The sequence below is a fragment of the Anabas testudineus genome, chromosome 13, assembly GCF_900324465.2.
Source record: "Anabas testudineus chromosome 13, fAnaTes1.2, whole genome shotgun sequence".
NCBI classification, from domain to species: domain Eukaryota; kingdom Metazoa; phylum Chordata; class Actinopteri; order Anabantiformes; family Anabantidae; genus Anabas; species Anabas testudineus.
Window position 1 is genome coordinate 16,298,585 of NC_046622.1, and position 26,163 is coordinate 16,324,747.

A 26,163-nucleotide genomic window follows, 5' to 3' on the forward strand; every position below is an offset into this window, starting at 1 on the left:
ATTTTTTTAGAAATAAAAACCCCAAAGACGTAAGGACAGGTGATTTACATTATTACAAACAAGTGAATAAAAACGATGATCTTTATTTAAACCAAGGTCACAATGTCACACGGCGTACAGTAAAACATCGCAACAGGGCATGAAAATACTTTCATTTCTCAAACAGCTATGGGGAAGTAAGTATTTTCCCTCCAGAAACAATGTAAATTATCAAATATTACACTAAAGTATTGTGTACTGAACACTACACAGAAATACATATGCGCTTAGATGTTCCAGAAGCCACATTACTCAGAGCTTTACTGAAACAAGAGGAGACAATGAAACAAACATTTGTAGAAAATAGAAAAAAAAAAAAGGAACTGAGTTTGTAAAAGGTCCTAAAGCCTTTACATAAAAATCCAACCATCACAGTTCAATGTGTTCAATAGAAATATTACAAGGGCTGTTCCTGACTGGCTCCACATGATTCTGCTGGCAGAGCTATCTACAAAACGATCGAGAGCAGAACATCAGCTCTCAAGCGTACATGTCCTCACGGTCAGCGTTGTAGATCTCACCCTCCTGCAGTGAGGCAAAGTTTAAGAAGTGCGATGGTCGGTGGACTTCGTGGTAGAACTCCTTGGGGTTGGCCAGCTGCAGGTCGTACTTCATGTTGGGATCATGGCGCACACCTGATGTAAAACAAGTTAACAGATTGGTGATGTGAGCACGTCTGTGCACAAGCCTCTGTGTATTTTCCAACTTGTCAGGAGTTAGTGGTTTGAGCACTGTAATATACCCGAGCTAAATATAGAAAACCTCCATTAATAAGCTCTTTATTGCATTTAATTTACAATACGTTTTTGGGCTAAGGAATAAAAAAAAATTACATTTCTACATGATAGATTTTGAGCTGTAAGTTTGCACATAAAAAAAAAAAAAAAAAAAAATCAATCTGACAGGCTGATCGATGACACAGGACAGAGTGGAAATGTCAATGTGTCTCACTGATTTCAGCAGCACAGAGGATCAACAAATCTCACAAAGCATGTAACGAAGCTTAATCCTAATAAAATACATCTAAAAAAATGGCAACTTACCCATGAAGTTGTAGTTCCAGGAGACCTGTCCTGGCACCATGAAGAAGCCGAGGAAGCGGTCAGAGAGCAGCATCTGCACTCTTTCATAATGGGACGGCAAGTAGCCTTTAGGGTTGTTGCCCTTGTCTGTGTTCTGCCGACCCCACTCATAGCCGCTGGGTGTCAGCTTGTAGGCTGTGAGGGTGCACGAGCCTGGAGTGAAGCTGAAAACAGGAAGTAAATATATTTAGGTAGTATTCAATAACAATTCTGGCTATAAGTTTCTACAACATTGTGTCACCACATGGAGATTAGTGTTACAATGGAAAAAGTAAAAAGCTTAATGCCTCTCTGTGGTAACACTTGGTCTACAGCAGTGTTTCTCAATTATTTCCTGGTACGCCCCCCCCTCAGGAAGAACTAAGCATTCTTTGGTCTGCCCCCCCCCTCAGGAAGAACTAAGCGTCCCACTATTTGAGAAGCACTGGTCTACAGCAAGCCACCTGCAAATGATCTACTTCAAATCAACATCTCACGATTGGAAATTATAAGCAAAAAAGAACAAAACCTGCTCTGAACAACAGACAGCAGGTGTCTTAAAATGAAACTTACCTGCAAGTGATGATGATGGTCTTCTCTCCATCCCAAGACGGGTTGTCAGCCATAATCTTGGCGTGGGTAGTGACGTCCTGCGGGGACAGCTGGGGCGACTCATTAGGCTGAGTGTGGATCCAGCCAAGAGGCTCCATTTCCTGTTTAAGGACAGAAGACAAGTTAATCAAAATGACCAGTACAATTAATGAGCATTCATTTTAAAATGCTACAAAAGAGCAGGACACTTGTTTCTTAAACTACATGTCTTACTTTAAGGTATTCATGACCAGGCAGCTGGTTGGGCAGGTGGACAGTCTGGTGGGTCCCCCACTGGGGCACCATGACGATACAACGAATCTCCTTCACCTGCGGGTTGTCTGGTGGGCTAGTACCGTACAGATAGCCAGCAATCTGGAACAACACAGTGCACAATCAGCACATACCGCCAGTTTGTCTCTTAGATTAGCACAAAGGTGATCAGGCAAGAAGCTGAGATTTTAAGGTGTGCACATTTGTAGGTATACTGATTTTAAACCAGTTGTCCGTAAATTACAGTGCCATGAATCCCCTAAATACCTGTGCTCGCAGATCTGAGATGCAGATGAACTTCTTCAGCACGTTCTTTGGCAGGATGTAGGTGTAACCCGTTTCCTTGATGTCATCAGATGACACATAGATGTGGTTGGTTCGGAGATGGAGGTTGGCTGCAGAAATGGCCCTGACAGAAGTAAACAAGGAACGTTAAAACCAACTGACATGAAGACTAAATGTTCTGACCGTCTGTTTCCAAGAGTAAAGAACTGGTTCAAAATGTTTGAAGCTGATTAACTGTCTGAATACCTGACTCTCCACTCGGTCTTGGAGGAGAAGGTCTGCGTTTCGTAGTTGGAGGTGGTGGAGGTGATAATCTCATCACCGTGTTTGTTGACAGTGCGGGTCTGTGTGGCCGTTAGCTGCGACTGTTCTTTGGTCTGCTTCTCAATCTCAGCAATTTGCTGGCGCTGCTGTGATGGGGCTGAGATCTCCATACCCAGGATGATGTCACGGATCTCCGACTGTGTCAGTGAGGCTACGTTCACACTGGAGGGAGAGAAGGATACACAGTTGACTATAAAAACAAGTCTGGGTTAAATCTGCTTTACTGAGTTACAATACAGAAAACTGCGATCTTAAAAACTGCAGTGACACATACATTAAAACTCAAATTCACTACTCACTTGTTCTTTTTGCCATAATCTGCCAGAATGAGATCCTTGAGTTGCACTTCCACCTTGATCCACTCCTCATCGGTGAGGGTGGGCCAGATGTGATGGGGCTCAGTGATGGTTGTCTTGTCAGGTTTCAGGATCACCTTAGCCCTGTCGTTGTTGACATGAAGTGCTCTGAGAATCAGGATGAGTCGAGAGAAGGCCTAGAGACGAAGGAGATCAAACAAACCATTTATACAAGGGAAGAAGCTGATGTCACAAACTTAAGAGTATAGAGATTTGTTAGGAAATAAGCTCAGATATACTTATCAACCTCAAGGACACTGTTTTCTTACAGTTATGCGCTTGATATAATGTCATAAATTCCCAATAGAATCAATCAAACACCAGAGCAACTTTTATGGGGATACAATGCAAGGCTACAGATATATTACAGTCTATTTAATGTTGGTCTTTGGCGCTTGTGGATGGGAGCAAAACTCACTGTGTAGGATGAGATGGTCTTGAGCCAATCATCATAGAGATTAAACAGCACCATCTGAGGCTCTGTAGCCTTCAGGATCAGGTCTCCAAACTTCTCCACCTTCAAGCAAGCCTGGAAGGGAAGCTGCAACTCAGAGCCCTTGATCACAATGTTGGGGAAGTCAAGCAAGTGGACCTGCAAGGAGAAAACAACGGCATTAAGATTATGTATCCAACTAATAGAAATAACACTTACAGTTGAGCACTGAGGAAACTAAAAACTCCTTCATGGCTACAAAAGTTTGTAGCCCTTACTGTTTTGAGTTCTCACCTCCAGAGGGTCCAACATGCCTTTCCTGGTTACAATAATCTGTTTTGGCTGTTCTTCCACTGGGAGGGAGCGAATCAGGGCAGCCACTTCCTCAGCTGTCTTCCATTTAGCCAGCTATACAGATAAATCACGAATGAATGATAGACTCAGCAAAAAACAAACCTCTAAAAACTATGGAATTAAGAAAAACTTCAATTAGTTGTAATATAAGTTAATTCAAAACAAATTAAATAAACGGCATGTTTCAATCAATTAGCACTGATTAAACTCTGTAAGTCACTTCTACTTGTAGCGGTAGAGAATCACTGTACCTGTCCCAAACGTTTCTGTCCAGCCCATACAGATGTGTGAATGATCTTGAGGAAGAGCTGGCCAGTCCTGGGGTTGAAGATGAAAATGGCTCCATTGATTGGCTTTGTGGTCAAGTTACCCTCAAATGTCTGTCAGGGAAGAAGAAAACAATTGACTAAATTCAACATATTATGACACTTTGCTCCTTAGAAAACCAAACACTGCTATCCAACAACTCTTCATTGGATTATTAAGGAAAGTAAGTAGTTGCCCCTCACCTTGTGGATGGTGACTCTGTAGACGTTGGTGTCATCTACAAACCAGATGATCTGGTTGGAGAAGAGTTCACCATAGTTCTGTGAGGACAGGTAGGGCTCAGTAGGTTCTGAGGAGTACAGCTGTAGACCTTTGCGGATGCGCTCCCTGAGCACATACAGGGCAGGGTTGGCTTTCATGATCTTAGCCATGGCCTGCTGGATCAGAGGCTTACTCCCTGGGAACCAGTTACCATAGGCACTACATAATGAAAACAAATCAGGTGTCAGACATAGATTGTTATTTCTCCAATGATACTGAAAGAATCTATAGCACATCTAAGAGCCAGTCAACTGGCATGCTGCAATACTTATGCTAATAATCCTAACCTGTGAAGGTTGTAAGCCAGGTCAATAGCAATGAGCACCCCTGTAGGGGAGGGGTAGATACTCATGTTGTCAGTGGTGTAGTCCAGGAATTTGGCCCTGGCGTATCGCTCGATGTCATGCGAGTCGTAGTCACCCCAGCGGAGCTGAATGTCAATCCAGTACTTTTGTGTGGTGGTGCTGTCCATCACGTCCCTGTAGGCCAAGGTGAGCATTTTAATTCATATGAGAGTAGACATACGGGCTGCAGAAGACTTCTAATACACGACAAGGTGTTTGTAGTGTGATGAAATCACACACTGTAATGACATATTGAGACATAAATATTGCTCAAAGGTCATACTTTGAGTCAGCAAGCAGAGATGGCCGAGAAACATTCCACTTGTACGACGCAAAAAGGAGGATGTCAGCACAAGACGAGTTCATCTTGTATGACTTCCTGGGGTGAATGGTCTCCTTCTGCACTGTCTCAATTTCCAGAGCATCCAGCTCCTGGTCAAACACCTGAAAACAAATGCAGGAAAAAAATTAATACATCAAGTAAACATTTTAAGAAAACTAAAAATAAAGATCATAGCAGGTCAAAAAGCCTAAAACATACCTGACAGAGATCCATGACAATGCTCTCATGAATCTTCTGCCACAAGTGAGCCCTGAAGATCTGAATGAGGGAGATCTTCAGCGTGGGGATCTTGCCATGCATAAAGATTCCTGTCAGATCAAGCTGCACCTGAAAACCGACATACACCTAAAGAGAGAAAGAATAAAAATTATAAGCCATGAATGTAATCAATCTTTTAAGACATGTTTTCATGACTGCTGGTTGTACTAACGTTGGCTCTGTTGATGGTGGGTGACCACCAAAGTGTGAAGCGTCGGTTGGGGATTTGATTCAGACCAGACCTCTGGGCATTTGTCAGCTTCTTCCATTTCATGGACTCCTCAAAGCCACTAGCCTTCTCCCTAAAGCCCAGAAACACAAACTGTTTAAAGTGGTTCAAAGTAGCACCCTTAATGATATACCTTTTTTTAATTCCTCAAAATAAAATATAATAATCTTAGTGTCAAAGTGCTCTCACCAGAAGAGACCCTCCCAGGTTGGAAAATAAGTGCCTTTGAACAGTGTGTGCTCCAGGATGCCCTCTACGCCACCTAGTGCCTGGATCATGTCTGTGCGGTAGTTGTTCAGGTTCCACAGTTTGCCATCGTGCCGCTGATGGGTCCACCAGAACGGATTCTGCTTTAGCACCTGCACTCAGACAAAACAGAGACATGATGTTGCATGTTGGTGTTTTTAGCTACATGTTAATTCTGTAGAATATTAACATGTTAATATTTAACAGTGTCGCCCTCTCACCTGGTACTGTTTGAAATCTGTCCTGACTCTCCAGCCTTTGTCATAGGCCAGTGTGTGCCTGTCCTTCTGGAAAAGTGTGTTGATACGGGGAATTCCTCTGTCCCATGAGTCTTCCAAATCCTCCAGGGTGAGACGCCTAAAATAAAGAAAACACCCAGCTAATTTCCTTGACTAGTTTAAGCTCATTTGATCTTAAAAGAAAAATATTTTTAAATCAGAGGAGAATAGTAGACCCACTAGTTACCTGTTCTGAGCAATGGCCTCCTGTCTCTTAAGAGCGTACTCGGCCCAGACCCTCTGGGAGTCGATGAACTCACTCTCCCATGGCTGAATGTAACGATACAGGTTAGGAATCAGCTGGTCCTCTTCATGGCTCATTCCAGACCTGAAGTGGGTGATGCCCACATCTGTCTGCTTGGACCACCTGTTCAAGAGAGTGTGGGGAGGGGGGGGGAATCAATGTCTAATTCACCATGGCGCCACAAGTAAATGATTTTACAAAACAATTCACAAGGTCAAATTAACACAGGCTGGCACATAAACTTACCGCAGGTCTGACTGTGGGATAAGCACGTGGCCCATGGACAACATACCAAGACCACCCAACTCTTTGGGAGTATAGAACACTACTGGGGGGAAACGGCTGGGCATTTTGGAGTTGAGACCGATCTTGATACGTGTCTGGATCTTGTTCTCGCACTTCACCAGCAGGTCCAGCAGCTCCTGGGTATTGACTACGGCCTCACGGAAGTATGTCATTAAGCCAATCAGAGCCGTATTCCATTTATTCACAATCTGAAGGTAAAGAAAAGACATACTGAAATGTTCTGACAAGGTAATCATATCCACCTTTGTTTTTCATTTTTATGTATACTAGTTGTATTGCGCTATATTTGTTTGCTCACCTTGGTAAATGTGGTGGACCCAGATGCCATCAGGATCTGACGCACCCTGTTGTGGAACCGCTGCATCGACTCATCATCCACACGAAGGAAACACTGTGCTGTTCTCTCTTTGGTTACCTACACATTCAAATACAACGTCAGAACTTTATAACCAGAATGAGACTGAGGAAAGAAAGCATAATGCTATAACGAGATCAGTATCAAGTATTAATATTCATGTGAAATATTTTAGAATGTTTGTCTGAACAATAAAGTCTGATACTCTTAAAGGAAATGGAGCAACATGAGCGTTTCTCATCTTGGACATAAATTTCTCACCTCATTCTGCAGGTTCCACACACCATCCTTATGAGTAAACTCCTCATAACTAGTACGACACTTGGGAAGGATGCGACATTCAAAGCCACACATGTTGAAGAGCAGGTTGGGGTTGTCTTTGCTGTAGACGGACACAAAGCTGTTCTCCCACTGGACTGTGGTCACCGACCTCGGGAGGCGGTTCTTGATGTCCCAGAACACAGCACGGCCACTAGAAAAAGAAAAAAAAAAGATTAGAAATGTTACATTGATTTGTCTCAAACTAGTTTCATAACTAATGTCTCAAAAACAAAACAGCTAGCTCAAGAGTCATAAGGTTGAACTCACAGATTGACATCATGCTTCATCAGTCTCATGCGGGCATCACGGGGCCAGCACTTCTTGTTGTTGTAACCCACGATGTTCTCATTGTTAGGGTCGGGGTGCTCTGTGAGATACCTCTGAATCAGGTCCCTGGCCTCGTCAGCAGAAAACCTAAAGGATCCATAGAAAAATATTAATTACTATTTACATTCTAGTATTCTAAAAACACCATTATGTCAAAATGGCATAGTAGTGTGCGTCATTTTAGTAATTCAACCCCACCTGAAGAAAATGTGGATGCGGTCGATGTAGCGGCAGTACAGCCGGATTGGATGGGCGCTCTCTGTGGCTGTGTCTTGGAAACTGAGGAAGTCATTGGGCATCTGAGGTGGGCCGGCCATCTCACTGGCACGGTGCAGGCCCAGCACCAGCAGGTCCATTACGAGGCCATAGTACTGAACAATGAATGAGGCAAACTGGAGACCCCTGATGATGCCGTAGGAGTTGGTATGGTTCATGTCCTACATAGACAAGAGACAATGGAGAAAACATTTAGTGTCAAAAAACAGGAATATCTGCATCAAAAAGGGATGAACATACTCAAACACTCACTCAATGGTACAAACTTATGTACATAAGTATGTCTGTACACAGAGCTGGAAATTACTAGCTCTTGTATAAGAAATGTTGAGGAATAAATCAGATCTAAAAGAAATTAATATTTACTTTGTAGTTGATGACCACATTGTTCTTGGCTGTCATGTAATCAGCAATGTTGTGGTCGACAATAAGACGCAGCAGCCTGTTGAGCAATGTCAAGTCGATCTTCTCATACATCTTCTCATAGCGCGACTCCAGCATCACATTGCATTCTCCTTCACCAGTCTCCCACACATCCTGCAAGTTGTTGATGCCTGAGGAGAGGGGGTTATCTTAAACCTTTTGTTCTGCTGACACCGAGTTATAACACAGGATGTTTATTAACAATAGTATTAATAATATTGTGACCAAATATATGTTGAAGTATTACACTATATTATCAGACAGTGACACGGTATTTCTGTTTTTTTCTCCATAACAAGCTTGAACAGAGCCTGACCTTGGCACCACTTGTAGACCAGCAGTGGTGGTGGTTCAGTGTCAGCTGGTTTGATCCAGGGTGGAAACAGGCGTCTTTTGTCTGCCTCGTACCACAGGTACTGATCCAGGTAGGCGTCTGTGATCTTCTCCAGGGGCTCCACATCGTACACTGGCACCAGGTGGCTGTACAAGTCCATGAATTCAATACCCACCTGCAAAATATAATAATGTTCTGAGACTGACAAAGAAACCAAATGTGATGCTGAAAGAAACACATTACAACACCAACATTAGGGACATTTAAGCAAAACAAATGTTCTACCCAATAAATTCCACATTATGTTTAATAAGAGAAACTGCCAAGTGGTCAAATACAACAGAAGCAGTCTATGTCTTGGTCCTGACCTCTTTAAAAGCTCTCTGTGTAAGCAGGTGACGTTTGATCCTGGAGAGGGCCTCATGAGGATTGTCGTAAGCCTGCTCTATCAGCCCCAGCTCCTCCCTCTGACTCTGGTTGAGACGAGACTTCACACTAGGGACCAAAGACACAAAATGAATAACGTAGAAATAAAACAAGTATTGGGCATAAACATTTGCTAATAAGTCTGGTTATGTTTACCTGTATGCCTCCTTAAGCCTCTCCAAGGCCAGGATGAGCAGCTTGGTGTCATGTTTGTATGACAGTGGAGGGAAGGGGATGGGTGAGAACCGCCGACTCTCAAGCCAGTGAACTGTGGTGGTGTAAATGGCTACGGCCTCTTCAGCTGTGATGTAGGGACCATCCTGTAGGAAGAAAATGTACATTTATAAATAAGAGGCTACACTTGACCAGTTTTCACACAGTGATGCAATGGCATTCATTAGTGCTCATGTATTATGTTGTAAGTAAATATAGATAGGATTAAAATAAATGTTGAGAGCAATCATTGTTTAAATGATTACAATATTACAACTAATATCTGAATGGAGTTTGATCCAACTGCACTGCAGCCAGTGATAAAATAAAGAGCCACCATTCATTTTAATATCCCTCTTGTTCTTACGCACAGGCAAGCAGACCAATGCAAGTGCGCCTTTGTAAGAGGGCTTCATTCATTATTTTTCTTCATCTGTGGAAGATTAAGTGTGAGCCACTTACTAAGTTGTTATTGGTAAATACACAGCAGTGTATGAACTGTTTATATATTTTTTTTAACACTACAACAATCAGCCTTTTTCAGTGTTGGATTTTTGAGCTTCCGAATGTGACCAGTACCTTCAGGTAGTTATGCTGTCTCTCCTGCTCAGCTTTCAAGTACAGACGGGTCAATCTGCCCAGATTCTTTTTGCACACAGTCTTGTCCACAGTGGCTCCACGACGGATTCGCTCACGGTTGTAGTGGGCTGTGTTGGTCCACCAGTCAGCCTTTGCCTTCACGTAGCGCAGAATCATGTTCTCAATGGGAGTGGGCAGGCCTGGCACCTGATATGACAAGAAAAATAAATAATCCATGTTTTTCTCTTATCCAATTTTATATAACACAAATCATTTGAAACAGACGTAGTACTTGATTCCAGTAAAGTGATCTCTGTGATGAACTTACCTTCCAAGGGATGTTGGCCTTCCAGCACCTCCAGGACTCACTGAGATGCTGCAAAATGGTCCTGGCTTTATTCTGTTTGATACCCTCAGGCATCATGTCCAAGATGTCATGCATCACCGCAGCACGCAGCTCCAGGTCAAAGTGGGACTCCACACGCTGTTTGGTTACAGTCTTGGCTACACCCTTGGAGTGACGTCCTATAGACGTTAAAAAAAAAAGAAAAGAAGAAAAAAGCCAATTGATTAAACAGAAATAGATTGTGCCAATGAATACGACTTTGTGCATCATACGACTAGGTGCTAAAATATTAAACATGGAAAGATGTATATACCTTCAAACTGCCTGGCCAGCAGATTTCCCAGCCACCTCTCCAACAGTGGAGTGATGCCTCTCATGAAGAACAGCCACACTCTCCAGCCAGCAGCCCAGAAGCCACAACCTGGACCCTTGCCCACAGGACCCTGATCAAACAAACACACACAGAAAACCAAAATATGAAAACCAAAAGTCCTTTGCTTACTGAACTAAAAATCTTTAATCCACAAACAAGTTTTAAGATGTAGATTAAGTACACCATGTTTACTTACAGTGTTAAAGCGGTAGTAGATGAGATGCTTCAGGTCTTTGCACATCCGGATTTGTCTCATCAACTTGTACTTGTATCGATACATGCCAGTCAGTTGTCCCACATGAGCGAAAATGTACTGCAGTCCATCTGCCAACTAAAACAACAGAAAAGTTAAGAAATTAGTCATGTGTAAAGTTACCACATAGAATGTGGAACATTTTACGAAGCCATTAAACATGGGTTTAAACAGGGTTGAAACAGTGTGGGAAAAAAAATGTATTCAAATGAAAGACAATAAAAATCAGGCATCTGTGGTTTTTTTGGCGTTTGGATGTTTAGTAGAAAATGTTCGAATACGAACCTGGAAAGCATCAACATTTCCCAGTCTGTACTGCACGTGGCTGTCCACCACCAGCTTGCTGAGACGCAGCACCTCTCTGCAAAGATGGAAGGCATTGCCGAATCGAGACTTCTTTCGCTCCTGTGACACAGAAACAAGTACAAAGTGGTAACTAAACAATTGTTAAGTTACAGAAAGTAACAGAAACAGTCAACCAAATGTAAGTTTTAAGCGTTACATAAAAACAGTCTAGCAATCACAATAACCATACAATTCTGGGGTAACCGAAACATTATCTGCTTTAGACTTTATACCTTTGTGGTCAGAGTCTTGACAGGCTTTAGGTTGAAGTTGTAGTCCAGATGCAGGTAGTTGAGGTTCTTACGATGGATTAGCAGATTGAGCATGTTGTAGCCCTGTCTGCACACTTGCAGCCCCACCTCCACCCAGTCCAGTTTTGTGGACTGAAAGAACTTGGTGGCCTTGAAAGAGCGGAACAGGTACCTAAAAGATAACAAAATCTTTAAAGAAAACAACTACGTAATAGACAAAAAACAACTTAAGTAGTAAGACGTCAAATCAAAAATCTAGTTTCAAACCATACTCACCTCTTCTTCTGGGCCTTGGGTGGTCTGTGTTTGAGAGCATTGAGCACATAGTACTTCAATAACTTCTGGTACGACACACGCACCTTGACTGGCTGTCCTGCAGGGCAGTGCTCACGATACCTGTTAAATAATAAATTAAACTAATGACCAATAATTCTTTTACATCTAAAAAAACAAAAACGCACTAGGCAATCCATCTCAGTCATTCTATTATGACACACCTAGCCATGATGCTTGATGCAGATTTAGTAGCTGTAAGTCTTGTTTATAATTAGCTCACCAGTTCTTGACAAGCGGGATATCAATGGCACGCCTTGTGCGTCCTGAACGGAGGTTGAAGGGTCTTGGTGCCCACAGCAGAGCAATGCCATTGGCGGTATTGTCTGTGTAGAGTGGGGTCTCTTTGAGGAAGGGCTCCACATATTCAGGAAGCTCGAACTCCTCATCGTCATCAGGCAGAGGTTCCTGACTCTGAGTTGGTACAAATAAAAATGTAAGACATTTTATGACTTAAATTACTCGTATATGACAACATTAACATATGAGGCATTTCCACTTGAGTTCTACCCCAGCTCACTCTGAAAACCTATTAAAAGCAATATCTGAGTGATGAGTTACCAACTGCATCTGCAGCCAGCTATAAATAAAAGAGCCACCATTCAGTTTAATATTCCTCCAGTTCTTACGCACAGGCAAGCAGACCAATGCAAGTGCGCCTTTGTAAGAGGAATTCATTTGAAACTGTTAAAGTTCATTGTGATGAAATTATATATCTCTTTTCATCAGACAAAGGTACAAGGTGGTTGATCAGCCAGTCTTACCTTAACAGAATGTCTGTGAGAAATGGGATTGATCAGCGGGTCAAAGTAGAACGCTGGAAGATCTGGATCCTCTGTCTTGATAAACACAACATTGGGTGTATGGTACCTGGAGAAGTAAAGTCATTATGAGAATTAGCTATAATTTCTTACAGCTAATATAACAAAAATTACAGGATATTATGTAACAGATGTACAAAAAATGTTTAACTGCACTTAACAGGCCTGAACTATACTTAAATAACATTCATTCAGTTCTCACCAGGTGAGGTGGACGTGGTGTGGCAAGTTGTTATACAGGTATGGCAGGGCAATCTTGTACTCTGTCCTGATTGGCTGTCGAATGATGATTTTGTTGATATCATTGAACTCATTCCAGTCTTCATCCCTGTAAGAGAAACAATGCAATTAGTTGTGTTCAAGTCTAAATAACAACGTTAAGTATGTCTGTCTGTGATTAATTAAAAGCAGTAGGTGCTTACTGGAGGTTGATGTCTCTGACCAGCGGCTCAAACTTTGGTCCCCCAGGGACGGCCATATTTAAGGCCTTGGAAGTAAAGAAAGCTTTGAGGTCAAACAGATAAAAGTAATTGAAATCCACCAGGTCTGTCAGTAGTTGATTTGCCAGACGGTATAGTGTGGACATCATGGGCAGTGTGAATTGCCAGCGACGGTATGTGGTGCCATTCACAAACCTGAGAAGCAAAAACAAATGTTTGACTTTGCCAATTATACATCAGTATATTTAATACTTTAAGAGCTTTAAAGAGTGACATGATGACTTACTTGGCAGTGTCTTTCAGTGGCTGGTGCTCATAGAACCACTCCACAACTGAAGAATCCTCCTCAGGGTCCAGCTCCATCTGGATGGCCTCCAGAGGTTCCACGTCAAGGATGTTGTCAGCGTAATCCAGTGGCGGCTCCTCATCGTCAAATGGTGGAAAGCGCATGCGCTTGAAGTGCCGGCGATCACGCTTCTCGCGACGCATCATGATCCACATTGTGCTGGGTGGAGGAATAAAAAAATCAATAATTACTAATGCACAGTATGTACTCAAAGGACAACAAGTACAATGCGCTAGATATAAAACTCTCTTACCCCCACTGGGCGATGTAAACTGGTTCTATGACCCAAGGGATTTCATTCACAAAAGAAATGGCTCCAGTGATGTGATAGAGGACGGGCACATCTCGGATCTGTTCCCAGGGCATGGGCATATTCTCCAACAGCTTCAGCACTGCATGTGGCATGTATTTCAGGGCACTATGCAACAGAAAGAAAGGTACATTATGGGTCACATTAGTGATGATGGACCATTCAATCATGTGTATTCAATCATGTCAAAGACAATATGTTTAAAACTTACATGTGCATTAAAGTCTGCCTACAGCGTGTAATTGTTAAGCCTCTATTTTATATTTTTGGTCAACTCATGTATTACTTTATGAATAATTCATTTTTTACCCGAGGTAGACCCTTTTGTCATGGCGAAACTTTCTGTTGGTCATGTCTCCATGGTCCCGGATGATCTTGCGCACATGCTCAGGTGGCATGTCTTCCTTCTGAGCATCAACAAAGCCAAACTTTCTCTTCTCCGAGTAGCGCTTTGCCTGCAGCTGCTGCCATTTTCTTGCTGTGAACATGGAGAACATTGAACATATGAAAACAATGATCATGTCTGCTTCTGACCACAACAACACAAAAATGTAACTTTGCGCCATGAATGATACAAACCTTTCTCTTGCAGTTTCTCCTCAGACATGTAGTCTGGAACTGGCGCAGGAGGGGGTACACCTGGTGGCATCCCTGCAGGAACCCCTCTGTAAGGGAAGGTAGCTGCCATGGCGCCTCACTGCTGAAAACAACAAAGCCCATGTATGCGTGTTATTGCGTGCAGTTTGTGCGTTTTAATGTTACCAACATGTCGAGTGAGGTTAGAAATCACAGTAGAAATCGATTGACTAGGATAAACTGCTATTTCAAACATGAAACACAATCATTGAGAGTCGATATGATCCCTTTCAAAACACATATGGAGAAGCAACTCTAAATCAAAATAAAAGGACATTGTTTTGATTTTTTTTTCCTGTACTGGTATCCTGACACTATAAAACAGTAGAACAATAGTTTGAGTAATTGTATGTTGCATGCAAGTATAGCGCTAGTGGACTAGGTAGCTAACTGTTAGCATTACAACATGGCTTCCTGAAATGCGCATATGTACAGTAAAACAACGCCAAACTCTATTGCTGTTAAACGATTATCGGTTCAGTAACTTTCGCTATGTAAACTGCAATTAACCGCTCCTTCACAATAAGTTACAAACCAAGTTTGCTAAATATTGTGAACCAGCACTGGCAGAGATATTGATGGGGCCCAGCGTGGATAAAGCGGTAAGCTAAACAATTAGCACGCCGGCTAACGACTGAATGTTAAGTAAGAAAAACGAAAACGCATGCAACACTACACACCTCGCTACCTTCACTCCCAGGGTGATTTGTTAACGCTGAATAGGGCCTTGTTCCAGACACAGGCAGCTACTACAGCATTCCTCTTTCAAAGCTATAAAGTCCTTTTGTCCGACTCAGTTTTGAAGAAACTGCATCACGCACGACGAACTACGGCGGCCACACGATGAGCGCAGTTCAGTGGGATTCTCAAACAGCGGATACGCCGGAAGAGGTTTTACCACTCACGGTTTACGCCACTGACGCTTAACGCTCTACGTAGATAATACGCAAACGTTGAACGAGCGCAATTCTGCAAAGACCCGGATGATCCGGTTTCCGGCGCGCTGACGCCCCCTGCGGAGCTGGAGTGTCATCGACCTAATCCTACAGCGGGGGTGGAAAAAACTAAATACGTGTAGTTATCTTCTTAAATGAACTTAAAATGTCTTTAAATAATCTAGTAAAGTGGCAAAAAAACACAAAACAATATATGAGAAATCATTTCCACCGATCCAGATAATTAAAATAACATTTCCTGTTGATAAAATCTAGATATAAACAATATACTCAGTAACTGTCCAGCATTAATGCACTTGGACCTGACGTGAGTATTTCTATTTAATATCACTTTATATTTCTACCTCACTACATTTCAGACGGACAATTCTTTACCTCTGAGCAAACTACGTTTAGTTGGCAAATTAGGATTTTACATTTAGCTACAGTCAATTTATTGTGATTAATGTGCGTGTTACTGTTTCTTGTCAGATTATAATATTATTACCAGTTTATTATTCGTTAATATTTTGTCTGCTTTAACTATTATTTTCTATGAGACGCCAAGCAGCATTTGTTCTAAGCGTTTATTAGCACAGGCAAGATTATCCATGAACACATCAAATATCTGATAAAACACACACAAAGAAACGAGTTTGTGTGTTATACAGTATATATTTCATATGTGTTTACCCATTGTTTACACAATAAGTCGGCGTTTTTTGTTTGGCTGATTGTTTTATACAAGTTGTTCTGTGGTCAACTTGTGGATTAAGACGCTTTTATTCTGAAAGGAAAAATGCACCGAAAAGACTAAAGTGCACTGGCTGTGATCCGGGCGGGACTGAACTCGTGCTGAACTCTATCTAAATATCACTTATAGTTTCTTTACACTGCTGTTTCTTTTATTTCTGCTGTTGGTAATTGTTGAGATTATTTTTGGACATGATGTCGACGGTCAACGATGTGCAAGAAAATGTGAAGGTATAGTTTGGATCAGACTTTTAGTTCCAAGAAGGTCTGCCATTGTACATTCGTTGCTCAGCCATGTTTAGTGGAGATGTTTTGTTCAACAGTGCAAAGTTTTCATCACATATTTTTATCTTTATTTGGTGCCTTCAACTGTTCATACTATTGTACACATTTGGATGTAACCATAAAATGAGATCTATGACCCACTGTAAAGTAATACAGTTCAATGTGTAAAGGCGACTAATATGTCATGTGTGCAGAAATATTATGGCAATCGACTGGAATCCTCTGGGGATTTGCAAACAAGTGCAGCCTCCTGCAGTTTGTCCTGCAGCACCGTGCCACTAAGTGTCAGAGACGCTCTGGGAATGGTTCACCCACAAGTAACCAAAAGGTGATGATGGAACATTTTGATTTTGCGTGTCATCCACACACCATACGTACAATCTCTTAGTTTAATTTTAATTGACAAGAGAGCTGAGAATGTAGCAGTGTAAAGCCATAGGCTCATTAACAAATTAGTTATTGAACAATATAATCAAGTAATCACTGAAAATGTCCTGTGAAAGTCACCTAGTGTTCAGTACACATGGATACTGTAGGACAGTGACCTGCATCTAGTGACAACAATTTCCGAGTCTGTCATTATCCTTTAAAGCACATAACTCTCTGTAACGTCTACTTGCTTCCCTTCACTGAAAGTGAAGTTTGTGGTTGTGCACGCTTGTTACTGACAGTACTTATCTCCAGGTTCTTTGGATGTGGACTTCCGTTCCCAGCCAAGCTCGAGGGCTGCAGGGTGCTGGACCTTGGCAGCGGCTCTGGTAGAGACTGTTATGCATTTAGTAAACTTGTTGGACAGAGCGGACACGTGACGGGGATCGATATGACAGAGGAGCTGGTAACCGCACACACATCTGACTGTTTGTCTGTGGGACTCTTTCGATGCACTGTCTGATGATTTACCTGATCTTTCCTCAGATCGCAGCATCTCGACAGTACATCGAGTATCATCAAAAGACGTTTGGCTATAAGGAGCCCAATGTCACTTTTGTCCAGGGTTACATGGAGAAGCTCGCTGAAGCTGGCATACAGAATGACTCAGTGGATGTTGTACTGTGTGTTTAAATATCAGTTCTCGTTCTACAAGATCTACAAATTAAAGTTCAGATCTGTTACTGTAAGAGAGAAAAAGCTGTGATTGTTTCCTTTCTAATTCATCCAGATCTAACTGTGTGATCTGCTTGTGTCCTGATAAAAGAGCTGTGCTACAGCAAGCGTACAACGTCCTAAAGGTTAGTCTGAAGAAAAAAACATATTATTACATAAAATACTAGAACATACTCATCTGTATTTGCTCTATAGGAGGGGGGTGAACTGTACTTCAGTGACATGTACGCCAGCGAAGTCGTTCCTGATCACATGAAGCAAGATCCAGTTCTCTGGGGTAATATAACAATGTGTTATCATGAAAGTTTTAATGTAAATGAATAAGCACAGACTCTGGCGTCACTGACACAATATCCTTTAACTGCAACCCCTTTGTTTTGGGTGCTAGGTGAAGGTATGGGCGGTTCTCTGTTTTGGCAAGACCTGATCTCATTGGCCAGCAGCATAGGTTTCAGCACTCCACGTCTTGTTTCAGCAAGCCACATCGTGGTCTATAATAGAGAGCTCTACGTAAAAGCAGGTAACTAAAGATACAATATGAGCTGGGTGTACGGTGGCCATTCTACAATTAAACCAGGTGTTTGTTTTGCAGGTGACATCAGATATGCTTCAGGCACTTACAGACTCTTTAAGCTCCCCCAGACTTCAGTCAGGTGTGAGGCAATAGTCACCTATAAAGGAACAGTGGCTGATTTCCCAGATCAGCTGGACTTCGATTCCTCACACTGTTTTCAGGTATAATAAAACGTATCAGGCCAATAAAGTGCTGCTGATTTCTGTTCACATGTGGATATTTACTATACAAGAATACAACTATACAAGAACTAAGAATTATAAACAGCACGTACTGAATGTGTTTGTTTGTTTGTGTCATGCAGAAAGATGTGGCAGTGGAGGTCAATGCAGAGATGGCTACAATTCTCCAGAGCTCCCGTTTCTTTCCGGATTTCCAAATCCAGATGTTGGATAAACAGGAATCCAGCTCAGAGTCACCATCACAGGTAGATGGTATTCTGGGTTTACAGTGGCAAAATGATTTATGTTTGTGGATGTATCCACAGGTGTTGTATTGTTTACCCACCATTGCATGCACAAATCCATCAAAATGATCATTGTTTAAGATGATTTAGTGGTTTGATTTAAGAGTTTTATGTTCTACAGTGAGAGACTGACTGTATTTCTTCCCTCAGTACTGCTACCTCAACCCATTCCTGTTGGCCGACAAACTCGGATCCTCTGTGAGAAAGTGCTCCAAAACTAGCAAATAAACGAGGGAGCTGAATCCAGAAGAAATAGTTTTGAAGACCGAGAAAGACCAGAGAATTAAAACTTCATTAGAGACTAAATGTAATTTTACTGATCATTTAGCTGTAGTGATGCAGCTTTTTGTTTTTATCAGATAATGTAAATTAATGATCTCATGATAATACTATAATTCACATTTACATTAAAATCAATTAACTAACACTAAAACATGCTCTGGTTCATCACCACCTCTTTCTAATGTTTGTGTAGATAAAACATGTTGTCTATACTGGTGTTCTCTCTACTGTGACTGTGAAAACAGACCAACATCGACGTTGATGGAGAAGAATTCATGCCTTGTTGGTCCTTTATGAAGCTTGATGGACCTCTCCTTTTAGGTTACCACACAAGGGAGGTTACAGGAGGCTCTCTATAGTCAAAAGACACAGCTGCAGGGTGTGTTCTGGGTATTAAATTACAACATGTACATGTTTTCTTCTTAAAATATCTTGTATCCTGCTTTTTGTTTGTTACCTGATCATATAAGTAAAATAACCAGTATGTGAGCTGTGATCGAAGGAAAACATCTAGTGCTTCTGTGTAATCAGATGTAATGATGGTGTTTTCATATTGATCAAGCATTTATTAAATGTTTCACAAGCTCTCACCAGAACACAAAAAGATAGAAAAGACTGTTTGGTAGAATCACAAGCAAATGAGTGATTAAAAACGTAACTTGATGTTTGATAAGACAGATTTAACACACAAGGCGATTGCATCGTGGTTTATTATGTAACAACTAAAGTTTGTCAAAACCTAAAAATTCCAGTAGCAAGGGTCAAGAAAACAGAAGATACATCCCCACACTGCATAACAACTGTAAAGATTTTATATGCATATTTTGCGGTGTTCCCAACCTAATTACCAGGTAGTTTAATATATGACAAGTTAACCCAATAACTTCCTATTATCTGATGGCTAAAAACATACAATACCTTTTGTAGGTGCACATATCAGTGAAATGAACAGTTTAGAAAAAATCTATTCACTTCTAAACACAGAGGTGATAATGTTTTCACTAAAGAACATTCAGAAATCAGTATTTGATGGAATAACTCCAATTTGCATCACTGCTGTTTTGGCATTCCCACATATATCCCTGCTATTTTATGCATGAAATGCGTCCCTTATTTTTTCAGAGCTGTATATAAATTTAAGTATAAGTAAAATATAAGTTTTACAGTATATTATACTAGTTAAAACAATCTCTGCTGTAAACATCTGCACTTTAACGGATTAAGGCATCACAGTAGGCATAAAAGAGAACTCTAAGAAGTCTCAATTTCAAGTAATAACATGATAGATCCAACTTTATATATTAGATTTTTAAAAGTTACTCATGAATATGTAACCAAACAGTGGAGTGTGTAGTTTCAGAACGTGAATAAACCAGTAATAAAAAATTACTGTCCTACTATTGTCTAACAGATATTAACCACAGACTGTGATCACTTAGACATTTAGTACATAATTACAGAAAAACCTGCTGCACAGTAACTCAGTCTTATCCACAATTTGCTCATTACACAAAGATCAGATTATTCACTATGAGCACAGAGACCTAATTTAATAAAGCCTTGATTGCTGCTATGGTAACAGAGCCATTAGTAGGAGCAGAGAAGCGGCCTGATTGGCTTTCAGAAGGCCCGAACCAGTGAAAGGAGCGAACCACTTCAGTACTATTTGATGACGAGAGGAACAGGAAAGAGAGAGTCGACGTCCATCGTCACGAAGGGGTGTTACTCTTGGTTACATCTGCAGCCAGCTCAGGTCATCAGCTCTGAACACATAAGGAAGTGAGAAACCAACAAAGAGCAGTATCCAGGTTACAGGTCTCGTCATGTGAACTGGGACACGATGTTTACAGAGAACATGGATGAACTCTATCATTTTAATCCTTACATAATTACTTTAATGTTGTCCAGGTTTACGATCAGTGTCTGTTTCCAATGTGGTCATATTTACATTAATCACATAGTACGCATAATAATTAATAGTTAATAGTCAAGATTGTTCAGCATAGTGAACAGTTGTTATTTCAGTCCTAGTGTTTTACCATCTTTCAGCTCATAGTTTGGGATTTATGATCAGCCCCTTCTCAGCACCAAACAGCCAACTGGTTAGTGAGTAGCTCCTGAAGAGCTAATCTTAACTTAAGTTAACCCAGGCAGATAACCCCCAATCTACATAACACAGCTAATATCACAAGGAAGTGATTATTCTTTTAAGCTTATATTAAAAACTGCTATAAATAAAGTCTAGTTTGTGTGGATGCAGGATGTCACTCACTGAGCCTGCGCCTTTGTTAAAACCTGGCCAGTAGCCATCAACTCTGCGAGACGAGCCACAGCAGGATCGAACATGAGGCTGGCTGCAGCCAGCACCTTGTCATCCCTGTTGACACGAGAAATGAAATATATTTAATACGAACACCATAAATTCATATTTAGCTGTATCAAGAGTTTCATCCACTGCTCCTCACTTTATGTAAAATGCCAGGAATTTCCTTTCGTCCACTTTCCCTTTGAATATGATTTCTGTGTATCCTTCACCGTGACCTACGCAGACAAAACGAGAAGGGACGCTGAGGTTCAACACAGTCGGGGCTTAAATGCTTTAATACAAGGCTGAAATGATCCCAGTGAAACCCTCTCAAACCTGTGTATCTGATGCTCTTCCCAAGCAGCACAGTCCAGAAGAAAGGAACAGACTCAATCTTGGTCGATTTCTTAAGCATGTTCAGAGCAGCTACTCTTCCTGAAGGTGAAGGAAAAAGAATAGAAAAGTAATCAACAGGCATAATAAGGGTAAACCCAAACATTTAAATTTCTCTATATAACACGCTCTTAGCTGAAAAACATTTTGGAAATACCCAAAGAGAAAAGCAGCTTCAGCATTAAGCCCAAACCAAAGCAAACCAAACAAACTTCTTACCGTGAGCTTGAGACAGTTGCCAGTGACCAATATTAACCCTTTGGTCTCCACGAATAGTCAGAGGGAACGAGGTGACATCTCCAGCACTAAAAACATCTGGTACGTTGGTCCTCATGAACTGTTAGATACATGACACACGTTTGCAATATTAGGCCTAAAAAACAAATTGTGTGTACGCATCAACGTGTTTCAATCATCACAATCAGCCCAGGGAGGCATTAGGATAATTATAATAATACTTCATAAATATAAAGCTGTAAAACCATGTTCATGCTTCATGACAGAGTAAAGTTGAACTGCAGGTTACGTCCTCCACTGACTGCGTTACCTTGTCGACAATCACAGCTTTCCTTGAATCCACTTCCACTCCGCTGCCTGCCAAGAAGTCTGAATTGGGAATTACACCTGAAACACAGAGATTATTTTGTTGTGAATTTCTTCTTGTGTTGTGATAGCCACATCAGTTTGTGAGTAATGATTTCAGTTTGTGATGTTGGTAGTTCACATCTTAAAACAACTTCATACATCCTTGAAGTAGAATAATGAAATTACCAATTCCAGCAATGACCACATCAGCTTCCAGGACTCTCCCACTGTGTAGCACCACCTCCTTCACCTGAAACAAGACTCACTTGAGATCTACAATAGGACATACTTGAAGCTTGAAGCAGCACAATTGATATTTCAGTGAAAGAATTCAACATGTAACAATGGGAAAAGCACAAATACTATTGAAGCTGAGTTCCAGTTCAGTGGCTTTGAGCCTGCTAGCTCACTGTCATGCTGTCTTGGTTCACTGAAATGCTTGAATAGCACATAACTAATGCAACGTTATGACTAACACTGTGCTTTTTCTACCATGACTATCAAAATATGTTACTATGTGCTTCTAGAGCAAAGGTAGTTACCCTGCCGTTCTCCCCTCTGATCTCAGTCACTCTTTCGTTCATGTAGAACTTCACATTCTGTTCCTCCAGCATCTTAAAGGACAGAAATGTTGATTAAATTAATTTAACCAATAAAAATGACATGGTGTGCTCACTCTGACAGATGTCACTCAGTTATAAGTATTTACCTGCATAGTCATTTTGCCGATCTCTGGGCCCAGAGTGCGTTCATATGGGTATCTGGTGGTGCCAACCATGGACACACTGGAAGCTTTGTCTGACAAGTAGGATGCCACCTCCATACCTATTGTATTTAACAGTCATGAAAACACTTGAATGGCCTGCAATTAGGTAGGCATCAGGTGCGATCTATTACCTATGAAGGAGGCTCCGATGACAACAGCCTTCTGTCCGAGGCAGGAGCTGTGAATCTCTTTGGCATCTTCATAACTCTGCAGTAAGTTCACTCCCTTCAAGTCGGAACCAGCACAGCTGAGCGGCCGTGCTCTGTCAACAAAATAGGGACTGAAACTTAACACCCAAACGTAAGAAAACAATCTAACAATCAGTGCAAATTAGCTTCAGTGGTCTAAATACTTGAGGAACGCGATGACGACTCTCACCTACAGCCTGTTGAGATGAGAAGCTGATCGTAATGCAGCGAAGTAGCATCACTCAACTGCACCACCTTATCACCTGGGTTTATTGACAGCACCTGCCACACAAAACACATTTCTTAACAAGTCCAAAGACAGGAGCTGTTTCTACCAGGTGCTGAGTGGACATTTGGCTGCTCACCTCTTTCTGTGTCCACACCTCTATTCCATGTTGTTTGTAAAAGTCAGCTGACCGAAGGAGGACGCTGCTGCTGTCCAGATTCATAGCCTGGAGAGAGGCAATTTAATAACCAGTTAAAACAGTAAAAACAGCCGGTTAGCACGGGAGCACAGGAACGCAGGTCACCTCTGCACGTTAGTTCTTACCTTACTCAGTTTGGGCTTGTCAAACGGAGGAAGGGTGTCTTTGGTCACCATGATGATTCGACCTTCGTAGCAATTCTGCCGCAGAGTCTCAGCACAAACCAGGGCGGCAGGACCTGACACATTTGAAATGAGGTTTATAGAAACAAGGCAGCACAACATCCCATTTACTTGAGCATTAATTTCTAATTGCCAGTCAGTCCTGGAATCTCTCTACATCTAGCTCCTACCTCCTCCTATGAGCAGAACGGTATGCTTGATGCCAGGTACCATGCTGCACATCTCCTTCACTCGCTTGGTTACCTTCAGAGACTATTTAAAACAGCACATTTTAAAGCACAATTAAAGGAAACACTGTTTACAAAGCGTTTCATTTCTCTGCTGCCTCTTACTTTTTTGTTGATGGACACATACACCTTGCCATCCTCAGTTTTGACCTGTTAAATGAAAAGAAATTCCAGAGGTGAAATGTTGACAACGGCATCTGTTGTAACAAAAATATAATGTTTTGAAAACATTGAGGAAGTTCCCCAGACAATAGTAACATCTGATAACAGTCTGCAGTTTTAAAAGAGCAGTGTTATTAAATGTGCAGGCCTGACTTGCCTTATAAGTCGGCAGACAGTCCAGTCCAGGATACTCTTCAATGTCTCCGGTATGGACATTGAAGCAGGCACCATGAAAGGGGCATCGGACTCTGTCACCAACCAGTGCACCTGAATTATCAGAGGACATGCGGTTGACTTTGTGAAGTACTAAGCACTGATTTTGAATAAAGTTATTAATAAAGACCGATATATGTTGATATAAAGAGTAGCAGAACTAGAGGAAGGTTTGCCTTTGATAAGAGGAGCATTGTAATGAGAGCACTGGCTTCCAATGGCGCTGTACTGTCCCTGGGTACGGACCAACAGCACCTTCTGATCCCACACAGTTACTTCCTTCATCCTTAGTAAACACAAAAAAGACAAGAGAAGGAAGTAGTACGTCAATGTGGCATCCAAATACAAACTTTAGACCAAAGAGGTGATGAACGCTTTGATCGATCGTGGTGTCACTCACTGCCCATCTTTCAGGTCAGACTCCTGGCAAACCATCTCAGTCACCTCCCCCTGTTCTTCGCTTCGTTGTTCGTGGCATTGACTCATACTGTAACTGCAAGACAAGGCATGTTGAGTAAACCTGTTTGTGCAATAGGCTTGAATTTCACCTTGCTTTGTGTATGGTATAAATAGGCTCTGCAAAAGACATATAATACACTCATTCAGCCCACTGAAGGTACATCTCAACCCTTCTTATCCTGCTGATCTTTGTCTTTCATTCTTTGTTAACCATAGATCAACAGGCGTGGTCTGCACACAGCTCTGATTTCAACATCGTAGCCTCAGTGTGGGATTACATGAAGAGACAGACTAATGTATAGGAGAATTACAGCAGGTTCTCACAGACGCTCAGAAGAACACAGCTTCCTACATCCCATTAAAGGTCCTGCTTTGCATAACTAGCAGCCCAAAGCCCCAAAATATTTAAAATAAGATAAGGACAAGACTCAAACTCTTACATTTAACAACCTGGAACTGTGAAATATTCATATATTATATATATATATTATATAGATGTTAGATGAGAAAATGATCACTTAAACCTAAAGTAGTTATTCAAAAATTAGAAGTCACAACATTTTACAGACGGAATAGGCTGTCAAGTAGATGTAAGAAGAATTAACCCTGGTATCCACAGTAGTTTAATTGTAGTCATCAAAAGCTGTTTCTTTACGCACGGTGCCTTGATGTGCAGCTGTCGGTAGTTTACGGTAAAGTAAATATACGTTTGCTATCTGCCCGTTCATCAGCTGCATGAGTCAGCAAAATGTCAAAGCTCCTGTTTGCTCACCTGTTCTCTGGCACCTGACAGCAGCGGAACACACGGTCGGTGAGTCGGTACAGAAGGAGCGGAGGGCCGGAGAGCCGGAGGGCCGGAGGGCCGGAGAGCCGGAGGACCGGAGGACCGGAGAGCCGGAGGACCGGAGAGCCGGAGAGCCGGAGAGCCGCCCCCCGTGACGAGCGGCCGGAACCCCGTGATGCCCCGGAGCTCCTCCCCCTGTGAGGCGTGGAGAGGAGGCTGGAGCAGGCTGAGCTGCAGCGAGGGGCCCCGGCCTCACTTGGTCTGTGTGCTGGGGCCCATTGTCTCATAATCCATTTAGGCTGAGTGTGCGCAAAACATGTTTATAAAGAGGTCAACTTTACAAGCTGTTAGAAATGCCATTAAATAACAGTTTATAATTATCACCACTTGTAATCTGTTATCAAACCAAAGGTTTTGGGGAAGCTGTTAGATGACAACTTAATACGTACACGCACCAATACAAATGCTGATAATAAACTTTTTTTTTAATTCATTCTGTTTGAATAAAGATTTTTGCATCAGTGGTACCCTGTGGTAACCGCATGGTGGCGCTGTGTCATCAAATATTCAGTCTTTTATTCTTTTATTCCCTCTCTGATTGTGATGACAGAGGCAACACTCAGAGTCTGGGGTCATTATGTTTGTGATGATAACTTGAACAGTCATCAGGAATGTTTGGCAGGAAGTTGACCTGAAAATGTCCATTAGTGACAGAAACGTATAGAGTAGATAACCTGTAGAGATGCTGCTGTGGACATGTCCCTTTGCTTGTTTTACTGTACAATGCACAGCATCTCAGGGCTAGAACTGGTGAG

At 41.8% G+C, this 26,163-nt stretch overlaps 3 protein-coding genes across 4 annotated transcripts; 1 reads left to right on the top strand and 2 right to left on the bottom strand.

Annotated features, from left to right (window-relative positions):
* Window positions 1–65: 65 nt before the first annotated feature.
* prpf8 (pre-mRNA processing factor 8) lies at window positions 66–15,118 on the bottom strand. 2 transcript variants are annotated; one of them, XM_026367127.1, is made up of 43 exons: window positions 14,941–15,118; window positions 14,204–14,321; window positions 13,934–14,102; window positions 13,568–13,732; window positions 13,255–13,473; window positions 12,951–13,163; window positions 12,731–12,856; window positions 12,472–12,577; window positions 11,931–12,121; window positions 11,651–11,770; window positions 11,357–11,546; window positions 11,064–11,183; window positions 10,722–10,856; window positions 10,466–10,595; window positions 10,135–10,331; window positions 9,807–10,013; window positions 9,171–9,334; window positions 8,957–9,083; window positions 8,571–8,763; window positions 8,198–8,385; window positions 7,754–7,992; window positions 7,496–7,642; window positions 7,169–7,379; window positions 6,851–6,967; window positions 6,493–6,740; window positions 6,190–6,369; window positions 5,946–6,081; window positions 5,668–5,837; window positions 5,422–5,551; window positions 5,190–5,336; window positions 4,932–5,092; window positions 4,592–4,783; window positions 4,226–4,463; window positions 3,968–4,096; window positions 3,657–3,770; window positions 3,348–3,521; window positions 2,873–3,066; window positions 2,496–2,735; window positions 2,232–2,373; window positions 1,926–2,066; window positions 1,674–1,813; window positions 1,083–1,285; window positions 66–674 (listed from the first exon to the last, which is right to left on the bottom strand). In XM_026367127.1, exons 2-43 carry the CDS (start codon window positions 14,310–14,312, stop codon window positions 520–522), a joined length of 7,017 nt encoding a protein of 2,338 aa, XP_026222912.1. In that variant the 5' UTR covers window positions 14,313–14,321; window positions 14,941–15,118; the 3' UTR covers window positions 66–519. The 2 variants fall into 2 exon arrangements, with proteins under 2 accessions (XP_026222912.1, XP_026222903.1); XM_026367118.1 differs by having other exon boundaries at window positions 14,204–14,324.
* A 941-nt stretch (window positions 15,119–16,059) lies between these two features.
* On the top strand, window positions 16,060–18,816 carry zgc:153372 (uncharacterized protein LOC767695 homolog). The gene is made up of 10 exons (XM_026367141.1): window positions 16,060–16,179; window positions 16,428–16,561; window positions 16,918–17,068; window positions 17,149–17,285; window positions 17,393–17,462; window positions 17,533–17,614; window positions 17,726–17,857; window positions 17,930–18,072; window positions 18,216–18,338; window positions 18,528–18,816. The coding sequence occupies exons 1-10, from the start codon at window positions 16,141–16,143 to the stop codon at window positions 18,603–18,605; spliced, it is 1,089 nt and encodes a 362-aa protein (XP_026222926.1). The 5' UTR covers window positions 16,060–16,140; the 3' UTR covers window positions 18,606–18,816.
* A 522-nt stretch (window positions 18,817–19,338) lies between these two features.
* Window positions 19,339–25,459, bottom strand: aifm4 (apoptosis inducing factor mitochondria associated 4). The gene is made up of 19 exons (XM_026341253.1): window positions 25,337–25,459; window positions 24,506–24,598; window positions 24,282–24,391; window positions 24,050–24,159; window positions 23,836–23,880; window positions 23,674–23,755; window positions 23,447–23,559; window positions 23,262–23,348; window positions 23,087–23,178; window positions 22,840–22,970; window positions 22,652–22,767; window positions 22,485–22,556; window positions 22,129–22,192; window positions 21,905–21,981; window positions 21,577–21,694; window positions 21,301–21,399; window positions 21,125–21,200; window positions 20,932–21,036; window positions 19,339–20,422 (listed from the first exon to the last, which is right to left on the bottom strand). The coding sequence occupies exons 2-19, from the start codon at window positions 24,589–24,591 to the stop codon at window positions 20,392–20,394; spliced, it is 1,614 nt and encodes a 537-aa protein (XP_026197038.1). The 5' UTR covers window positions 24,592–24,598; window positions 25,337–25,459; the 3' UTR covers window positions 19,339–20,391.
* Window positions 25,460–26,163: the final 704 nt, after the last annotated feature.

What these genes read in the sequence shown, in the direction of transcription:
- zgc:153372 (XM_026367141.1), top strand. Translation starts at nt 16,141, where the DNA reads ATGATGTCGACGGTCAACGATGTGCAAGAAAATGTGAAG. An exon ending in TCGATATGACAGAGGAGCTG is followed by an intron (nt 17,069 to 17,148) that starts GTAACCGCACAC and finishes ATCTTTCCTCAG; the next exon opens with ATCGCAGCATCTCGACAGTA. An exon ending in GACTCAGTGGATGTTGTACT is followed by an intron (nt 17,286 to 17,392) that starts GTGTGTTTAAAT and finishes TAATTCATCCAG; the next exon opens with ATCTAACTGTGTGATCTGCT.
- aifm4 (XM_026341253.1), bottom strand. Translation starts at nt 24,591, where the DNA reads ATGAGTCAATGCCACGAACAACGAAGCGAAGAACAGGGGGAGGTGACT. An exon ending in CAATGCTCCTCTTATCAAAG is followed by an intron (nt 24,160 to 24,281) that starts GCAAACCTTCCT and finishes CTGATAATTCAG; the next exon opens with GTGCACTGGTTGGTGACAGA. An exon ending in TTAACAAAGGCGCAGGCTCA is followed by an intron (nt 20,423 to 20,931) that starts GTGAGTGACATC and finishes TTATGTGTTCAG; the next exon opens with AGCTGATGACCTGAGCTGGC.
- prpf8 (XM_026367127.1), bottom strand. Translation starts at nt 14,312, where the DNA reads ATGGCAGCTACCTTCCCTTACAGAGGGGTTCCTGCAGGGATGCCACCA. An exon ending in CCACTGAAAGACACTGCCAA is followed by an intron (nt 13,164 to 13,254) that starts GTAAGTCATCAT and finishes TTTGCTTCTCAG; the next exon opens with GTTTGTGAATGGCACCACAT. An exon ending in ATGAAGCATGATGTCAATCT is followed by an intron (nt 7,380 to 7,495) that starts GTGAGTTCAACC and finishes TTCTTTTTCTAG; the next exon opens with TGGCCGTGCTGTGTTCTGGG.